Source organism: Mus caroli, unplaced genomic scaffold (genome assembly GCF_978045245.1).
Source record: "Mus caroli unplaced genomic scaffold, Mus_caroli_1 scaffold_16, whole genome shotgun sequence".
Taxonomy (NCBI): domain Eukaryota; kingdom Metazoa; phylum Chordata; class Mammalia; order Rodentia; family Muridae; genus Mus; species Mus caroli.
Window position 1 is genome coordinate 53,588,973 of NW_028227271.1, and position 19,536 is coordinate 53,608,508.

At 38.7% G+C, this 19,536-nt stretch overlaps 1 protein-coding gene across 7 annotated transcripts in view; it reads left to right on the forward strand.

Moving 5' to 3' along the window:
- Positions 1-19,536, forward strand: part of Trps1 (transcriptional repressor GATA binding 1) — a 233,451-nt gene that overhangs the window by 9,503 nt on the left and 204,412 nt on the right. For 2 of the 7 annotated variants that reach the window (XM_029469680.2, XM_029469687.2), the window contains exon 1: positions 10,303-10,367. The exons of 4 other annotated variants lie outside the window; for them this stretch is intronic. In XM_029469680.2, coding sequence (XP_029325540.2) covers positions 10,313-10,367 — 55 coding nt within the window. In that variant the 5' untranslated portion in view covers positions 10,303-10,312. Of the gene's footprint in view, positions 1-10,300; positions 10,368-19,536 lie in introns of those variants that run through there. One more of the 7 variants, XM_029469679.2, reaches the window with a different exon arrangement.

Consider the following 19,536-nt stretch of genomic DNA (forward strand, 5'->3'; position numbering starts at 1 on the left):
CCCACATGTCATCTTAGCTCTGGAAGATTACTACATTGGTTTCTCAATAGTTAGTCGTTCTGAACAGATAAGTGATCCTAGGAAAACGGCGGCCACTTGTCTTTGCTTTACTTGTGATGTTTTTAATGATGGCTGAAAGAGAATCTAGGTCACTGTACTTCTAAATGTTATTCAGTTGACAGAAGTTAAGACTAATCGTAGATAGTTTAAGTTTAATCACTGTCCATACTACTAAATTTTTACGATGCGTATTCTCTTTTTCCCAATTTTTTAAATGTAATTCTGAGTCCCTTATACCTCATCTGTTTTCTTTATTTTGATAATGATATTTTTTTGTACTATAGTTTTAAGTTTTTAAACAAATAGTTAAAATGATTATGTTCACCACTAGATGCAAATATTCTGTAAAGGTTATTGCAAACACTGCTCCCTAGTTCTGCGGAGATAGGAAAGTTCTAGAAAATAACCTGGGTAAAGCCACCTTGTAAGCATGAAGTATTCTACACTGTTGAGTAAGTATTTAAGAACAGTTTTTTTTTTTTTCCTTTTTACTAAAATTGAGTTCTTTGCATGTAAGATATGGGGGAATTAGAGTAGGAAATCTGCTGCCACCACGATCCAGTTCCAGTAAACTGTTTTCCCCTACCCTTTATCCTCTCAGTCTTCATCTGTTTTAAAATGCTCTACTTCTTACGAAAATTTACTGTGTTGAAAGAATGCCATAATTATTTGTAACACATATTGCTTTAAAAAAAAAAAACAACACTTTGATACACTATAAAGCGGGAAGCTGTCACTCAGAACACTAGTCCAAAACGTAAAAAAAAAAAAAAAAAGAAAAGAAAAGAAAAGAAAGAAAATCATATGTATACATTTTATAAATAGACCTATGCACATGGTCTTGCATGCTGCCTTTGCCAACAGTCTTAATCTTTTATTGTTGCGTTTGTTTACAATTAATTATATGTATACATTCTGCACTTTTTTATCCCAGGAATCATTCACTATCTCATAGCTGACATTTATTTAAATATACTGTGCTCTTACCACTCCCTGAAAGGTTCATGTATCACTGAGAATAACATTCCACAATGTGACGGACATGGAATTTCATTAGAAATAGACAAGGATAGGTAGATAGTAGTGTAAGCAGGTCCTCCCCCTTTTCCTGTTACAGAGTTTTGGTTCCCTTTAAAGAAGAAATGTGCCTGAACAGAAAGGGGAGTGGAGTCTGTCCAGTCCATGATGATGTAAGGCATTATTGAAGCATGTGTTTTTATTCATATATATATATATATATATATATATATACACACACACACACACACACACACACACACACACACACATATATATATATATATATATATATATATATATATATATATATATTTGACACAGCAAACTTTGACCTCAGCCTGAGGTCCTTGAGAATTTTACATAAACCCCAGTGGGGTCACACTTAGAGTTCTGGCTTTGCGTGGCAGAGAGCACTCTGTGTGTAGCTTCTGCTGTGCTACTATGCCGTTTTCTATCAGGACTGGAAGATCCTTTAAGTTAATTTGGCATTTGAAACCATAACCAGAATCCTTCCTTTCTGAAAATCCTCTTGATGGGTTTCAGAAGGGCAAGCAGGGCCACACGATATCGCTGACTTTAGGGTGCTGAAGAAAATTATCCTGAGGCCAAGCATGCTGTCTCTGTTATTACACCATGCTTTACCAGCAGTTGGTCCTCCCCCCTTCTCCTTTTTTCTATCAGTTTTGTAAGGATATAGAATTTGCCCCTTTAGTGGACAGAGGTGCTTGCTGGAGGACTTTTTACATCTTCATTTCTTTATTATATTGATATTTTAAGAGCAGTGGCACAGGAAATAGAAGCTTACATACTGCTAAAGGAAAATTTGATTTTATTGTTTGCTCTTGAGCAGGTCATTTCCACTGAGTTCATGTGACGAAATACACTGAATGAAATTAGATAAAACCGTGATATAATTTGGAAATAATTATGAATACCACTTTCTTTTTCTGGCAAAAACATTAAGGCAATTTCACTTAGTGCTTTTAACCACCTCAGCATCCCAAGTTTGTAAGTGTGAACTGGACCACTCGATCCCAGCTGATGCTTGCGATGTATGTTATTTTGATGTCGGGAAGAGAGAGGGCTTTGGCAATGCTCACCGGTGTGTTTTAGATCTCCAAGGGGTAAAGCCAACTATCACCTTACCAGCGCTTGGAGGTCTTCTGAGAGTTTTAATTGTTTATTGTAGCGATAGTCGATGACACAGGGCACAAGCTGCTAGCATATTTGTTCAGAGAGCTGGTACAATACTATGAACGATTGACAACATTGTCATCAAGGTTTGGGGTATAGCATAAAATCGAATACTATTTGTCTCCTAAGGTGGGTCCGAAGTTTGGGGCTTTGCTGCTGACTTTCCGTCTCTCTGGTCCGAGTGTTAAAATAGGTAGAAATAGCCAGAGAGATCACTAAAGTTAGTTCTGTCTTTCATGTCTAGGAAATACAGCACTGAATGTTTGCTCGTTGTGTGTTTTGTCTCCAAGCAGAGGAAACTGACAGTTTTATGTTTTAAGTGCAGAAAGTTGCTCTTGGCTAAGCAACCCTAGAGTTAATCACAGGGATGTTAGCTTGAATTTTGGTCTTTCTACAGTTTCTGATTTTTCAAACGAAATGTGTTGTTATTACCAAATTGACATCTTAACTTCTGGGTTGAGTTTTAGGTAAATGTTTGCTTAAATGCTATTTCTTGAAGTCCATTGCTTTCAAAATACATAGGTTTCCCCCACACACCCCTTTAAGGCTTCAGGAGAGGAAATATTTAACCTTTATAGGGTTTTTGCTTTGTTTTGGTTTTGTGTGTGTGTGTGTTTTGTTTTGTTTTCTTTTCTTTTTTTTGTTTTTTGTTTTTTTTTGGTTTTTTTTTTAGATAGTGGATCCTTTGTTCTTTCCTGTAAAATATAAACTCATTTTAAGTGGATTTGGCTTCTTCTTCTTTTTTTTCTGTCATGCCATCTTTTTCAAACCTCTGATACAGGAGAGATCCAGACACGAGCAACACATTTCTCAAAGTACTCCCTGGCAGATACTTTGGTCATTTGTAAGGAGTCACTACAGGGAGAAGTCATTTCCCGTGTCAGTCCACACTTTTACTTTAACTCCAGGGAGGAGTGATTTGGAAAAGTCACATACTTAATCATTGGAGCTAACTGAAATCCGTGAATGGTGTAAAAGAACATGACATTTGTTTGAGTATCAGTTATATTTTATACTTGTGTATTAAACTTTTCATCGAAGGGAAAAATACTATATCCAACTTTGAATTCTATTTAAGAACAATTTCTGGAACTCTCCAGGATTAAGAGAAAAATAGGAAACATCGTCAGTGAATCAGGTTGGAATTCCCACTATAAAGAAGAGAGACTTCCCTGTGACATATTTTAGGGGTGTGTGTGGAGGGTGTTTAATTGTAAAGAAAAGTAAGTCTCTCTGCACCTGTATGTTTTTCCTGACTACTGATGATGATGACAGGCATTCTCACAGTGTAGTTATGTACAGAAAGAAGGCCCTGGCCATAGGGAAATCACAGTCCTGTTTATATGTAGGAGAAAAAAAAAATGTTTCCATTTGAAATAGATGTACTTCTCCCTAAAGAGGGACGCACAGAGTTTTAAACTCACTCTCCTGAAAACTCTTCCCTGGAAGAAGGAATAGGCCCAGAGACACCAGGGTTGGAATTTCCAATGAAGTGTATTTAGAAGTAGTTTTGTGTCTCTACTGGTGGAGATGAGAATGCTCCAAGCAGTTACCTCCTCTTTTGTCTCTTGTGATGTCAGGCAAGAATTTAGCCAGAACTCTCCAGTGGGGCTTTCTCAGCATTGAGGAATTAAGATACTGTAAGGTTCTCCAAATCATGTTTTGGGTGTTATTTTGAAATGACAAATTTAAATTTGAATTATAATAATGAAATCAGAATGGTACTTTTAGATTTAATTTGAAGCCAGTACTTCACTGTAAGTACTTCACTGAAAAGTTTAAGAGGCTCTGTTTTTTCTTCACATTTTCCTATGTAGGAAAAAAAAAAGGGGAGGGGGGGGATTCACTCATTTGAATAGCACCTTAGAAATAGTAGGTTGACTTTATTTCGACAATGTATGATATGTTATATGATATGTTACATGGCTGAATTTCAGGGGCAAAATGAATGTACCTTTTCAATCGATTTACAATAAGGAAATCACTTAATAAAGGGAACTGATGGTCCAATGAATTAAATCACCTGAGGTGACATGCAGTGCGCACTCTGGCCTCTGACAGAACTCTCCTTGTTCTGTGATTCTGCTCTGTAACATCTTCTCCATCTCATTTCCCGAAGACTTCAGTGAGTATGCTTGAATGTATGGCCTTCTCATTTCCTTAAAAGACCAGTCTATATGTGTGATCTTTTACTAAAGGTCCTACAGAGAAGTAGGACCCTGAGCAAAGAAAGGTCCTTTGCTCAATAGCTGGCTTTCCTTCAGTTGTCAGTCACCCAGGACTCTGTTGTGATCTGTCTTCATCTTTGTTCTGTAATCCATGTGTGTTCAGAAAGATAATGGGGTCCTATATTATTCTGGATGTTAGAAACTCCTTAAATTACTATTCCACTGTTGTGTGCCCATCTTGATGTATAAAGGGAAAAAAAATTCCCTAGAGATTCAGTAACAGGTTTTCCTTATGTTACTAAAAGGATGATCACCAAAATAAATCTAAGTAAATCAGTAGACAGTTTCCAGGCTTATTCAGAAACTTTGCTTAATACTTAAGATTCTTTAATCTTTGTGTGTTTCTTTCTGCAGATGGGTATGGAAACAAAATCAAATTGCCATTTAGTTTGTCATTAGTACACAGAACTTGGTGCTTATATAACGAGTGCATTGATATATTTCTTAATTGCAACACTATATATATATATATATACATATATATACATACATATACATATATATATAGTTTTGTTGAGTTTTAGGTGTGAGATATATATATATACATATATATGTATATATATATAGTGTTATCACATGTCAGAGTTTCTACAGAAAATTTAGGTTTGGTGTTCGTTTTAGACACTTTAATGATATGAACCTCCTTAAATTTGCTGACATAAAATCCTGTTGGACTGAAAAATTAATTATGACATGCCCACTAAATCTGTTACCTTTCACTTTAGTTTAAAATACTTTTGGCATTTAACAATATTAAAGCCCAGCAAAACAATGGTCCATTTGAGTTAGTACTTTGAATTTTTATATGCTAATCTAGTGTATCCTTGACATTGAGCCTGAAAAATAAGCTTAGTTTATTTGAATGTGGTTAAGAAAGGGTTCATAGCATTTTATACAAACCTCTCAGCACTTACAAAAACAATTTATCAAAAGAACAAAGGGGGAAAAAACTTTTTTCATAAACGCTTTCCCTCTTAGTCCTGTAATTCAAACGATAGATACATTTCAGCTTCAAATACGGTAAAATGAAATATTTAATGTATAGATATGATTATTTTATTTATTTATTTATTTTACAATCTCTTCACTTTACATATTTAGCCCTGACTTGGATGGATTTTGACATGGATATAATTAATGTTTTTTTTTCTTGATTTTAATCAAGTCAATTTTCATTTGGTGTATGTGAGGTACAGAATTCCCTAACAAACTTATGAGGCATAATAATACCTTAAATTCCTTGTTTTTGCTCAGGGTTTATATCTAATAGTAACAACTGCATTTTTAAAGGGCAAATACAACCTTGTCCCTCATAAGAGCTGGACACAGACTGGTTATAGCTGCAGTGTGCCTGCCCTGAGTTTAAGAACAAGGCTGAATGCCATGAAGGAAGGATTTGAACTCTGCATTCCTGGCTCTATCTCAGACAGTTCCAGAAGTGACTCTGCAGAAAGCAGGAGGACATGACAGGCTCTGGAAGTGGGCTGGGCTGCAGGCTGGTCCAGGCTGTGAACCTGAACCTCATTCCTCTTGCTTGCAAGGTTAAGAAGAAAAATGCTGTCATTTGTAAGACCCTTCTTTGCCTTGTGTCTCAGCCAGATGTCAGGTGGTTTTTATTTATTATTGTTTTCTTCCCCCTTGCTTTGGTTGTTTTTTTTTCTCCTTGATGTTTCTTTCAGGTGAAAGCTCTTATGCATAATTTATCTATGGGTATTCCTTTAAAGAAACAGTCTCCTAGTAGAAAATAATCATCTTTTTCTTGTTAGAAATTTTCAATTGAATCATGATACAAGGGAGTGGTTTAAGAGGAGTTCGCCATTTTGATGATGGTTCAGGTCACCCCAAATAGTATCTCCCTCCTTTGTGCAGCCGTGAGTGCGCAATCGTACTATCTGATGGCTAAATCCCTTCCTCTGCCCTTACTTAACTTACATCAAGTTTTTCTGTGCTTTTCATTTATTATCTCAGTATTGTGGAATCTGCCATTTTACTCTGATTTTAAGTCATAATTTAATATCAATATGTACCTGATGCAATTATAGCAAAAAATAGGTAAATCTCTCTCTTCCCCAAGTTCTTCTCAATGATTTTTTAAATCTTGTCTTAAGTATGTTTTTCCAATTCATTTCCCTCTCCATATATTAAACACCTATTTTCTTCTTTTACTTGAGGATATATAATGGTGAGTGATTGCATTTTCTTAAGCAGTCTGCTCTCCCAAAAAGTCATTGTATGCACGCTTTTTTTTTTCTCTCAAATCGAAGTTATGCTAATGTATTAACCTACTGAAGCAAATTCCTTTTCAGGCAGTCTTTAAACCATTTTATACTTGTTCTCATGACACATATTTGTGAACAAAGACTGTCTTAGATGTTTTATAGAAGGTAGTTAAATGGGTTATAATCCAGTTGTAGTTGGTTATAGAGCATTCTCAGAATGTAAGAAAAGTCTGAAGTACAGCTTTGTAGGTAATCTATGGCTACAGAAGGTGGGAAATAGGTTGGAATTTAAGCAGAATGGAATCTAAGGAACACTCACCAATACTGAATACAACTCCTTAAACAGTTTTGATAAATCCCATTCCAACTGAAAGGCTCCTTTTAATTTACTTGTCCTTATAAGTAAAAACTGTTGCTTTCTGAGATTTATCGATTCCAATGTTTCCAAGTCAGATGTGGAATCCAGACTCTCTCTCTCTCTCTTTTTTTTCTTTTTTCCAGATAAAAGATAAACTGAACCACCTACAAAAATAAGCGGAGAGTAGGGAAAATATTGGATGCCCGAATTTGGTTCTCTTTTCTTGTAAATCAGCAGAGAAACTGTGCCAGGCTTCCCTGTTTCTTGACAGTGATGCGCTCAAGTCACCAGCAGTGGCTTCACAGAAGCCAAGCCCCAATGGAGTTTCCATGTGATTGCAATGCTCAAATGAGCCTGTCTGGCCAGCCATCCTCTCCTGTGTCTCTCTGGCCTTAGTGAGTAGGGCATTGTGGTTCAGCCCCCCTTCTAGTCGTCTGTCCTTGATTTTTTTTTTCCCTCTGAACGTCTGTTCCTTTCTTTGAGGAGTTTATGCTTCCAGCTTTTCAGCTGAATGAAATAATCCCAGTCTTCCCTTTTATTCCCAACCTGCCTCTGGATGCCAACACCATCAGCCTGCACCTTCCTTCAGGACTTGCTCATCTTCTTGTTTCTCCTGTCATGCTGGCATTCAGCTCCTCCCAGAGGCTTGTGATTTTCAAGTTCTATCTGAAGGTCGCCATGTATTCTGTCCTCAGCCGAGTGAGTGCTCATGGGTCCCCGGACATTCTCAAACACATTTGCTAATGCTCTTCTGTCTTTATGACACACCTTTCATCCAGCCTTACCTAAAGCAATCCTCTCCATTTCTCCTGAGATCTTCCACTTGTACCGAAGCATCCTGGAACTGGGCTACATTTCTGGCTCTAGCATAGCCCAAATAAGAATCTTCTTGACATTGTAAACCCAAGAAAAGGGAGTCCAAACCAAATCATCTCAGTAGTTTCTTAAAAATGTACTACTAAGTGGGTACTTGAGAAAGAATATTTCTTCTCTTTCTTTCTTCTTCTTTTTTTAATCCAGAAAAGTATAGGGCTTTCTGAGGTTGAGAAGCTTGTGAAGTTGGATTGTCATGTTTCAGAGAGTAATAGGATTATATGGTGCTACATAATTAGTAGACTCTGCTTGAAATTTGCCCTGGTGTTTTGTTCCTAAAGTATAATAGCACTGGTTACAGCTTAGCGTGTTGTATTTTATAGTGTCCTTTCAAATCTTGCATTTTAATGATTAATGATACCTAACCAAGCAGAACTGTTCTAGAAAACTGAGGTAGAGGGAAGCTCTAATACTTTCGAAAATGAGAGAAAAGCAGAATCCAAGACTACCTTCCATCTTGTGCCTTATTGGTACCGCCTTTGACACACTGGTCTACTCAGTGCTGCATGATTATAAAAGATAACAAGGGTGGTGATGTTAATCTCCACCATAAAGGGTCAGATATGTGAAATTGAACTTCTGTACATTTAGTTCTTCTTTTCAGCACGAATATTGTGTCCTGTACTGAAAGGTGACTTTTGCGTTGGTTTCACAGTGAAAGTGCCCGGTAAACAGGTCTCATGCCTCAGTGCTAAGGGAGCAATGAGAACTTGCACCCTCAGGAGACCCAGTGTGGTCCGTGATGGGTGAGGTTCTTTATGCCCAAGGAGAACCATAGCTAATATTGCTTTAAAAAAATGTCCAGTTCTGGCAGTAAAAGGATTTCTCTTTGCTTTTAAAAAATACAGACGTTTTCCCAACAAACAACCAATAAAGTGTTAAGTGATTATAGCTAATGGAGTGATTTCATGCTGGAATAAGACTGTCAAAGGCTTCTGAATATTTGATTCTCACTAATCACTTTTCGTTGCATCTTAAAGCCAACTAACCACACTGAACACTCTCTCTCTCTCTCTCTCTCTCTCTCTCTCTCTCTGTAAACACTGGGTCTTGGATCTTTTCTAAGTGATTTTATTTATTTCTAACTAAAACATTTCTTTTATCTGAAAATTGGGAAGTCCCTTCAATTAAACGACTCTACTTAGCATTTAGATGTTAAGCAGCTTTGGAAAAACTTATTACGTGATATTTTAATTATATATTTCCAAGGCCCTATGGAGAGGGCACTGTGGCAGAGAATTCCAGGAGAGGATGTGCCTACCAGGGAGCTCCTTCTGCTGCTGTGGCTGACTCACTTGTAAGATTCCCAGTCCAATGTATCTGCCTCTTCCTTAGAAACCAAACATTCCAAAGCTTCCCAGGAACCTTAGCTAATTGCATTTTTCAAGCATACTACTCTGATGTCACCTTTTATCTATTAGCAACTTTACAAATCCTTTGAAGGAGATACTTGGGTTTGTGAAGTGGTGTGTCTGTCTGCCTGTATTGTTTTTGCACATCTTACAAGCAACAGTAGAAAGAGTTCTCCTGAAAAGTGCATTCTGGTTAATAAGTAGGGGTTTTTAAAATCCTCTGTACTTTTCCACAACTGAAGGAGTGCATACTTTTGGTTACAGGCAAGTAGGCAAAATTTAGCCCTGCTGTTCTGGTAGCCTTGGTGGCTTTAAAACACAATCTCTTCATTGCCATTTCATAATCTCTGAGATGACTGCCTGGCTCTCATGTCCGCTAAAAGCAGAAATAGAGGAAGGAAATGTGTGTTTTGGCTTCATCGAAGTGTTCCTTATCAGAGTGTATGTAGGAGTGGATACTGATGAAGATGCCTCTATTTGCCAGCTGGACAGCATGTGTGCTGGGCTAGGTTCCTGTCAGCTAAAGCTGTGTGGTGCCCTTTAATGATATGAAGGAGGACATTCTTAAATGGGTTGGACTTCGTTTTCACTTGTGAAAATCAGGGAGCAGAGGGCATGCAAACTGCGCTCAGTGGCTGGACTCAGTTTGCATAGAAATGAGCTACAAGCCCGAAAAACTTCTTCGGTTGATGAGCAGCCAGCACTGATGAATGTAAGGGAAGCCACTGGTGAGGCAGGTTTGCAGGGAGTAAAGGGCGCGGAGTAGGAGAGCTGTCTCTCATTAGAGGACACCTTAACCTGATACTCATGGAGCACATTTGTAAAGCGCCCCACTAAGGCTACTGCCATGTCAGCTAAGCGTCTCGTCTCCACCTGCAACCGAATCTGAGGCGGGACCACTTTGGGAAGTTACATATTGTCCAGACCACAAAGGGTAGCCAATGGCGTCAGGATTTAGATTCAGTCTGGCTCTGTAAATCTGTAAACTGTTCTGTCCTCTGCTGGTGGATGAGCACGATTCCAGGTGCAGGATCATATAGTAATAGCTATTTACTTATTGGAGGTAAGGCCTCACCATATATCCAAAGCCTTGGGTTTCCCATCCTTCTGCCTCAGCCTTAGGAATTCTGAAATTGTAGTTGTGCACCACAATGCCTGACTTTACACAGTGGATTTTTGAGTATTCAACTTTGTCATATTTGCACTGTTGCACTGTGATTCCTTAAGCCATAATTCCTTGTGAGGAGATAAACTGTCACCTTTATATATGTTTAAAAATGTTGACAGTAGTAATCTAGACATACCACAAATAAAATTTTTTTGGTAACGATAGCTGCAGTTCTAGTAAACACACACACACACACACACACACACACAGAGAGAGAGAGAGAGAGAGAGAGAGAGAGAGAGAGAGAGAGAGAGACTGACTCTGACTGACTCAGAAGCATAAGTAACTGCCTCTCCTGGCTCCATTACAGTAAAAAGGCTGTGCTCAGCAAACCCTGGTAAGAAGAAGTTGTTGAATGACATGGGGAGGTGGCACCGGCACCATCCTGTTAATCTTGCTTTGTGTTTCCTAATGTATTTGTACTCTTGGGGAACTACTGCTCTGAATGGGGTCTGCACAACCTTGTAGCTTGTGGATACTACAAAGACATCAAAATGCAAGCTTGGTATGGTTTAGACCTAAGCATTTCCTCAAATCAGTTATTACCTTTATGGCTCTATTCATTCATCCATCCATCCATTCATTCATTCATGTATCATTATTATTATTTTTAATTGTGCTTTTTTGTTTGTTTGTTGTTTTTTTCGGAAGAGTTATAAAGACGCAGTGTGGCTCCGGGGATAGTACGATCAGAACTAGACACAAGAGTAAAATATTGTACCTTTCCCCGTTTTTAAAGGCGAAGTGGAAAAATGGGAGCCTCGGATCCATAAGCCTCAGGGTCCATTTTCATTGCTGCACCAGGAGAAGCCGCCGCCGGGGCGGACCGGGAGGGGCTGGGGCTGCAGCGGCTCCGGGGTTGTAGAACCGGGTCAGGCCTGGGAGCCCGGGCGCTCGCGCGTGCAGGGCGGTGGGCGTGGAGCGCGGCGCTGGGGAGCTGGTGCGCAGCCTGCCAGGCCACCCGGTTCGGCGCTGGCCTCCCCGGCCGAGCCTTCTCCCAGTTTCCCTTGCCGCTTCCTCTCCTGCCGCCGCCCTCCGGAATGACGGGGCGCTCGGATTTCCTCCCGCCGGCCCCCAATATGGGTTTATCAACAGTGACTCATCTTAAAACCGTGTTCTTCACCTGCGATCGCTGTGCAAACCGCAGGAGTTGCCACGGTGGAGAAGCGAAGTCCTAGTTTTTCATCAGTTAAAGCAATCTATGATTAGCCTTTGATGAGCGGCCTTGCTTTCCCAGGCTTTCTCACGTGGAACTTTGGGGACACGGACATACAGAGTGGTAGTGAGCATTGTGTCTCAGGGTTCTCAGTCAGAAAGCTATGAATAAAATTGGCCCACAGTCATAGGCACCGAATCACCATATGCCTTATAATTAAGTAGCTTTATAAGCACATGAAACTTTAGTAGTGGCTGAGCCTTCTATACTTTTTGGTGTTCTGTGGCTTTATAGTCTTTTAAAGTCTGAATTTGAAGACAGTTGCCGAATTCCTGTTCAAGTTTACTCTTCTTTACATTATCAACCTTATTTTAAAGTTATTTCTTGTTAAGGAAATGCTTCTTGCACCTTTCCTTTTAATCTCGTTCTCTAGAACTCCATATTATTAAGAGTGTTTCGTGCAACAGCAGTTATTTTTAGTGTAACTGCCCTGAAGTTCTTCAGACAGGTATTTAGCAGAGATTGAAGGTTATTGATTCATATAATTTGTATCCAACTCCTTCCTTTGGCCTTGAAGATCTGTGAGTGCCTAACATTAGCCAAAGGAAATAATGGATATGTGCGCCAGCGTGTGAGGTGGCCAGTTTAGCTTGTAATGACCAGGGTGGTACACCAAGGCCTTCATTAATTTTAAAATTAAAAATAATAAAGAAAGCCAGGATAGTTAGGTCTTTCTTTACAGCATGCAACAGGTTCACTTTCAGGATCCAGCTCACTCTGAAGAGGTTTTTGCGCTGACAGACGTGAGTTGACAGATATCTCTGAAGGTTTAACTGTGTAATCTAGAGCAGCTTCGGAGTCCGTATATAGAACAAGTGGCTCCCAGCTCCTCATCTTGGCTCAGTCTCCAGGTACTCAGTTCATAAAGGCATACCAAAAAGCAGGGCAGACAAGATCAGTTCCCAAGGGATTATGTTATACAAAGCACACAGTGGTCCCTAAAGCATGCATGCTGACTTAGTATGGCAAATCTTTTTAAGGAATTCATTTAAGGGAGTGTAATAACCTTATGATAAAATGTCAACTGTATTGGTTACTAATCGGCAGTACCCTGACCTCAAACACCCTAACTAAGCAATCTGCCTTTTAACAGTGGGCACGAAGTCAACCCCAGGAGCACCCAGTCTAGTATACATGTAAGAAAGGACTTGAGCTTGCCATCCCAGGGAGGGGATCTGTTAAGAGAGCCAGGCTTAGTGTTAGGCATCTAGTCATCATTCCATTATTTCTGTGGTCATCTGTTGCTCACCACAATATTCTTAATCTTTTGTCTTGTTTTCCATTTTCTATAATTTGAGCACTTGACCTGTTTCAAGGCTTACTTGGTATCTAGGTATGTAGAGTGCAAATTAAAACTATGGAAGACTGAGCCACCCTGGTGCCTTTGGGAGGTTCCATGTCTAGAATAGGCTAATGCCCAGCCTTGCTTAGAATTCCGACAATGGTGGGTTAGGGTTTATTTCTGTGGTGTGGCTGTGTTGGAATAAAAGTCAGACTTGGAGTAAATCTTTAACTCCTTAAGTTTGTAATTTTCCCACCTGTGGACTTGACTAATAATACATAGGTTTTAGGGGAAGAACAATTTAGATAACTTATCTAAACAGGCCTGCTGAATGCTAAAGGGCTGTGTGAATATTTATTATGATAATAATAATTATAATGATCTGTTTCTAATCTTTTTAATTTCTGTATGTCATTAACTATGGAAATGCTCATTAGACTATTCAAAATGGTGCTTCTGAGACAGTGGTTCTCAAACTTCCCAGTGCTATGACCCTTTAACAAACTTCCTCAGGTCATATTGGCCCTTAACCATAAAACTATTTTGTTGCTACTTCATAACTATAATGCTCCTATGGTTATCAATCATAATATAAATGTATGATATCCAGAATATCTGTTATACAATCCCCAAAGAGGTTATGCCCTACAGGTTGAGAACCGCTGTTCTAAAGCCCTATTTTAATTTAGAATTTAGAACATTTATGGCATATACAGAGTGAAACAAATTCAGCCTTGTAGGAAAGCATGGCCTCATAATATTTCCAGAGAGTCCCATGGCATCATTTTCTCCAAGTATCACTCATGCCTTAGGTTTATTCATTTCAGTTTCAGTCTCTTTTCAAGGCTATCCTGAACTGTACAGAAGTTTGAAATAATAATTTGGGGGTGTTTTATGTTTTTGGATGATCTCTGAAATCATCCTGGTTTTCGTTAGGGTGGGGGTAGTTAGTTCTTCCGCTATTACACAAGTTCTTTAAAAGATCACATGACTTTCTGATAGCCAAGCTTTTCCTATCATGACTTACTTTCTGTGGTGATTGCATGACACTCCTTCCTCTTCTCCACAGTCTTACACAGTTCCTCTTCAGCATTAATCATTGTCTTACTAGGCAATAGGTGTGGTAGTACTGTCAGAATACAACCAGTGTGCTTCTGAAGGCTGGTGGCTTAGCTGTAATGTCTTGTGGTTCACCCAGGATATTTTAGAATTGACTTTCTTTTCCTAGGTGAAGTAAATGCGATGTGGTCATAGCATTTTGTTAATAAAAGGACTTGTTAATACTGAAGCCTCCAACGTTTCTTAAGGAAAACAATAAAGAGAAGTTATTTGATTTGGTAGTCATAGTAGCATGTACACAGTGGGGTGACTATGAAGTATTGTCTACTTAAAAACCAGTGTAAGCGTGAAAGCTATCTAGGCCTTAAAAAAAAAAAAAAAAGACTAGATGTACAGATACTTCTTAGTGGTAATACAAGAAATACCACTGATGTTTCCTGAGACTTTCTGGAGGAAGCTACAGCAACCCCGTGGAACTGTTATTTAATTTGGTAGCAGATATGTGCCTAGCCAAAAGTGCTAATTCTGAGTGTTTGCTGGCAGGTGCTGCTATTAAGACTGTGTGTGGACCATAAAGCGGACAGGTCCCTTATGTAGGGGCTTGGAAAAGGTGCTGATCAAATGGCCAGCCTTCTCTTTTCACTATATAAGTTTTAAGAATAAATTTCTAGAAACCATGTGAGAACTTGCAAAACACCACTTTCAAAGGGTCTGAAAACTGCTCTTTGGACTCTATTCCTTAGTTACATTTTTTTTCTTTCTCAGAAATGAATGAGCCGGGAAATTCCTCCATCTATTTTATTTTTATTTACTATACAGTGCTTGTGTGTATGGATGGTGTATATGGGTTTGATAATATCAATATCTGCGCATCGGACACAAGACCGACTCATACAGACTTTTTATTAGAGACAGTACCAGGAGCTTTTCATCTCTGCGCTGCAGTTGTTTTCCAATACTTATCTTCCATAACTGGAATTCATTTCTATATGCTGGTAATTTGATAAACTGTTTTGAAATGCATTTGTTGAGCTCAGTGTAATTCCATGTGCCTTTAATGAAAGGCATGTGACCCTCTAGATTAGAAGAAAGGTCTGTGGTTGGCTCACACAGAGGCCTTGCTGCTCCTTTTGGGCAATCTTTAACCTGGCACCCTCTAATGTGTTTGCTAAGATAGAGTTTTCCAAAATTGAAATAATGTCACATTTGAAAAGATGCCAAGAAACAATGTGGCACTTTCTCAATTTTGTGAAGCTAAAATTCCTAGTTATGAAAAAGAGTCCATGTCACAGATGAGTCGTTAGTAATGACTTCAGTGTAGCAGGAAAAGAGCAACTCCCATATGCTGATTCTAGTCTCATAATAACGAATGTTATAGAAAGATGGCAGAGTATTTAACAAGCTGTGAGTTAATGCGACAGTGTCGGTGGATCCAGTTCCAGAAGGATAATCACTTTACCATATTTCTTCAAAAATATTTGAAGTTATATTACAAAACAGAAAACTTGCTAGGAGTGAATGCAGGCTGTACTGCACTGTATCTCCCAACCCAGACAGTCAGACAGTCGAATGGAGTTTCTTTAAACAGTGCCATTGTTCAAGATGCTTGTGCGATTCCGCATGCCTAGATAAATTTGTGGTTCTCTTTGTCAGACTCAGTGGGCAAAGTTATAAATGTATAAATGCTAGGAATTTATATATTTATACATTTAAATTTGAGTTGCCAAAGTCCCTGGGAAGCTGGATGTGGTAGTGTCCACATCTGCACCCCTTGCACTTCCGCAAAATATGGGAGATGGAGACAAGAGAATCCTCAGAAGCTCATGGGCTAGCGAACTTGCTATTCACAGCCTTAGACAAGAGATCCTGTTCCAATAAAGTAGACGCTAAGGACCTACACAAGACATTGTCCTCTGAACTCCACACGACCCATGGCTTATATGTATACATCATATAAGCTTGTGCATGCACAAAGGTAAATATAAAAAAGAAGAGACATTTTTGACCAAAGCCACATTGCTTTTGTTTAGTATGTGTACATTTCATTGTGTCCATGAGCACCCCATATGTATGTTTCCTTAAGAAGAACCCATTATTCCAAAGTTGTTATTATTTTTTGAGAGACCCGTTACTTCAAGCTTGAAAGCAGTGTGTGTGTGTGTGTGTGTGTGTGTGTGTGTGTGTGTGTGTGTGTGTGTGAGAGAGAGAGAGAGAGAGAGAGAGAGAGAGAGAGAGACAAGCATTGTTGTCTTGCATGTGAAGGTGTCCCTTCATGATATTTGTAATACCACAGATATTCACATGCTAACACATTCCTCCTATTTGCCCATGCCGTTGGGCACTCTCTGAAGGGGCTTAGAAGAATTAACTTGTGATGGCCACAGAGGGCTGACCTCTGCTAAAAGTAACATAATTTGGGAATGATCTCGTTTGAAAATAAACTTCCCTTGTTGGTTAGCAATGGGAGATTTATGCATTGGTGTAAAGTATAAAAGTTTAGATGGACCTCTGGTTCCTCGGTATGAAGTCTGCTATGGTTCCACCTGTATAGATCTTGACTGGAAGAGGCCTCCAGTCCATACGGTAAGTGCTGAGTTTCATGGACCACAACTTCTTAGGAGAATCATCACTGAGATTTTTGATCACGTTCTAAGTGAGCTCCCAAGGGAACTGGTCAGATGTGAGCTCATTTTGGAAGGTCCACATTTACCTTTCAGTTTACTCTAGGGCACTACAAAATGTCGCCAGTGTAAGAAACATAAGTCTGAATGGACCCTGCTTAGTCAGAGCTACAATGTCCCATTAGAGTTCTACAGAAGACTCCCGCAGGTATAAGTTAAGCACTTGATTCATGCTGTGGCTGTGGTTTCAACAAGTTTTTATTAATTCCAGTAATTTTGATAAGTTCCACCAACAAATGTTTATTACATGGCTTTTCATTGGCCCGTAGGTTGTGAGAATACAATTGGAATGGCAATAGAATGACATCATTCAGGTAGGAATTCATAATAATGATACAAAAAATAGTGACAGTCATATTTCTGATTTAACTAAATATTTTGAATACATGCAAAATCTCAATGATTTGGTATCATTAATTGCTCAAACACCTGTATCAGAAATTTGAAGCTTTGTTAAGAGCCCAGAACATCTCATGTAGGTTTTTCTCCTCTTATTTCACTTGTGATTAGAATTGAATTCCTTTTGGAATCTACATATTCCCTTCACATTTTACCTTTCCCTCTTCAGTATGTATGCCATGACATTGTAGTTTATTATTTTTACTATTATTTACTATTATTGTGTTTTTAGAAACTCTTAGGTGGGTTTGTGTTTCCAGGGTGTCAACCCTACTGAAATGCAAACTTCTACCTTAGTTGCCTTTAGAACCACAGCCATTTTTTGATGGTTGCCAAGGCAACCATTTGTTTTAAAAGCTGACCCTTCCTTGGGATGTGTTTATAGTGGGCAGTTCCCCTGTTTTTCACATCTGTATCTCAGGGCACCCTCATTGTCCTCTCCCAGAACTCTGTATAATTCCACATGAAGATAACATTTCCTCCACGTGTCTCTAATACGACCCTCCACATTAAGTTGTTTTCTTGCGGTTGAAGAAATAGATCTAATAATAATAATAGCAAACAGTTAGTGTCCAGTGTTTACATTCCGAGAGATGTATTGTTTGTGTTGCTCCTTTTTCTCCTGTCATGTCTTGTGCTGAACTGTTGCTTAGGTGTTTACTGTGAGCATGGCTGCTCTGATAAAGCTAGCCAGCTCTCTTAGAAAGACACACCTTTGTCTTAGAATTTCAGTGTATTATGGATGGTTTAAATGTATAGTTTCTGCGTAAATTTGAGGTGTAAAGTGTTTTTCCCATGAGTACAGTGTAGATAAGATACTTGATGCTGCTCTTTCAGTCCTCTCCCTCCTCCTCTCTATTATCCCTCCTCCTCTCTCCTTACCTCTATGTCATTTTTTCTTTTCTTTTTGAACCTTGATACCACTTAGCTCATGACATGAAACAACAACAGCAACAACAACAACAACAAAAGATTCCCTGAAAATTAAATGTGTTATGTTGTTCTTCAGGAAAAGAATATTAAACTTTAGAAAGAGATCAATTCAAAACAGTCACATACAAACATATATTTATAAATTGTTATCTTTCACTTCAAATGTTTGCCATGATAATTATGTAGGCATTGTATTAGCAACCAAGGAAATAAATACTCTATATGGCATGCTCACATAACAATTTGTGAATACTAATGATAATGGGAGTATATGTGATAGATTGTCAGGGAAATAGGATTTTTCTACAGATATTGTTTTCATTCTTTGTTTCATGGAGGTTTTTTTGGTTTGTTTGTTTTGTTTTTGTTTTTCAAGACAGGGTTTCTGTATAGCCCTGGCTATCCCGGAACTCACTTTGTAGACCAGGCTGGCCTCGAACTCAGAAATCCACCTGCCTCTGCCTCGCAAGTGCTGGGATTAAAGGCGTGCACCACCACCAACCGGCTTTTGTTTTGTTTGTTTCATGGAGTTTTATTCCAACTCACCACAAGTTCTCAGTTCTTTAAAAAGCATATTGATCTATTTTGAATGTTGGCTTTTTCACCTTCTCTCTCTGAATCCCCAAGTCCCATCTTTGCCTTGGACAACTACTGCTGTCTCACTGACAGGCACTTTTATCTTAGGAAGTCCTTCTTGGTCAAGCAAACATGGATCTGGTACCCTAGTTCCTGGTTTTCTTCTCTTTCTAGCCTTATAAGCTCAGTGAGAGATTTTTGATGTCTTTCTACATCTTGCTCAACACACGTGACACATGATTGGCCCTTAAAAAGCCATATTATCTGAATACATGTAGTGTATTAATTTGGCAGTGCTCTCGATCCTCAGTTATCAAAGCATCTGATCAGTTTTGGAGTATTTACACATAGGAGTGAAAACTAAGTAGAGACCATACCAAGGGATACTTTTGACCTTGGGTTCTTAAAAAAAAATATCCAGATATTACAGTTGAATCATTTGCATTTATTAGCAAATGTTCACAATCTTGGACCTTTTTGACATGTTGAACTATTTTAGTATTTAGTTACTTAGGCAAAGATTAAAACAGTATTCCCTCAAGTAGCGCCTCTCGTCGTAGAAGACATTCCCAGGTAGCACTTGTTTCAACTTGTCAGCACCTTCTAACATATTTGTTGTTTCCTTCCATTTGTGCAAGGCTATGGGGGTTTGCCTGTCTGGTTCAGCTATTCTTTCAGCTCATGTGGTCCATAAGGATGGGATGAGATTGTTTAGCCGACTCTATCTTTGACTATTTCTTTTTTCCTTAAGGAATCTTGTGAGTGCAAAATTATGTTTGAAAAGTTGAAGTAAATTCTCCATGAAAAATCTGGTTGCATTGTATATTATATAGTACTCACGACACGAAGTAGTTTTAAGAATACTTTCAAGTATGCTTTTTTTTTTTTTTTTTTGGTCAGATACTACTGTACTTCAAA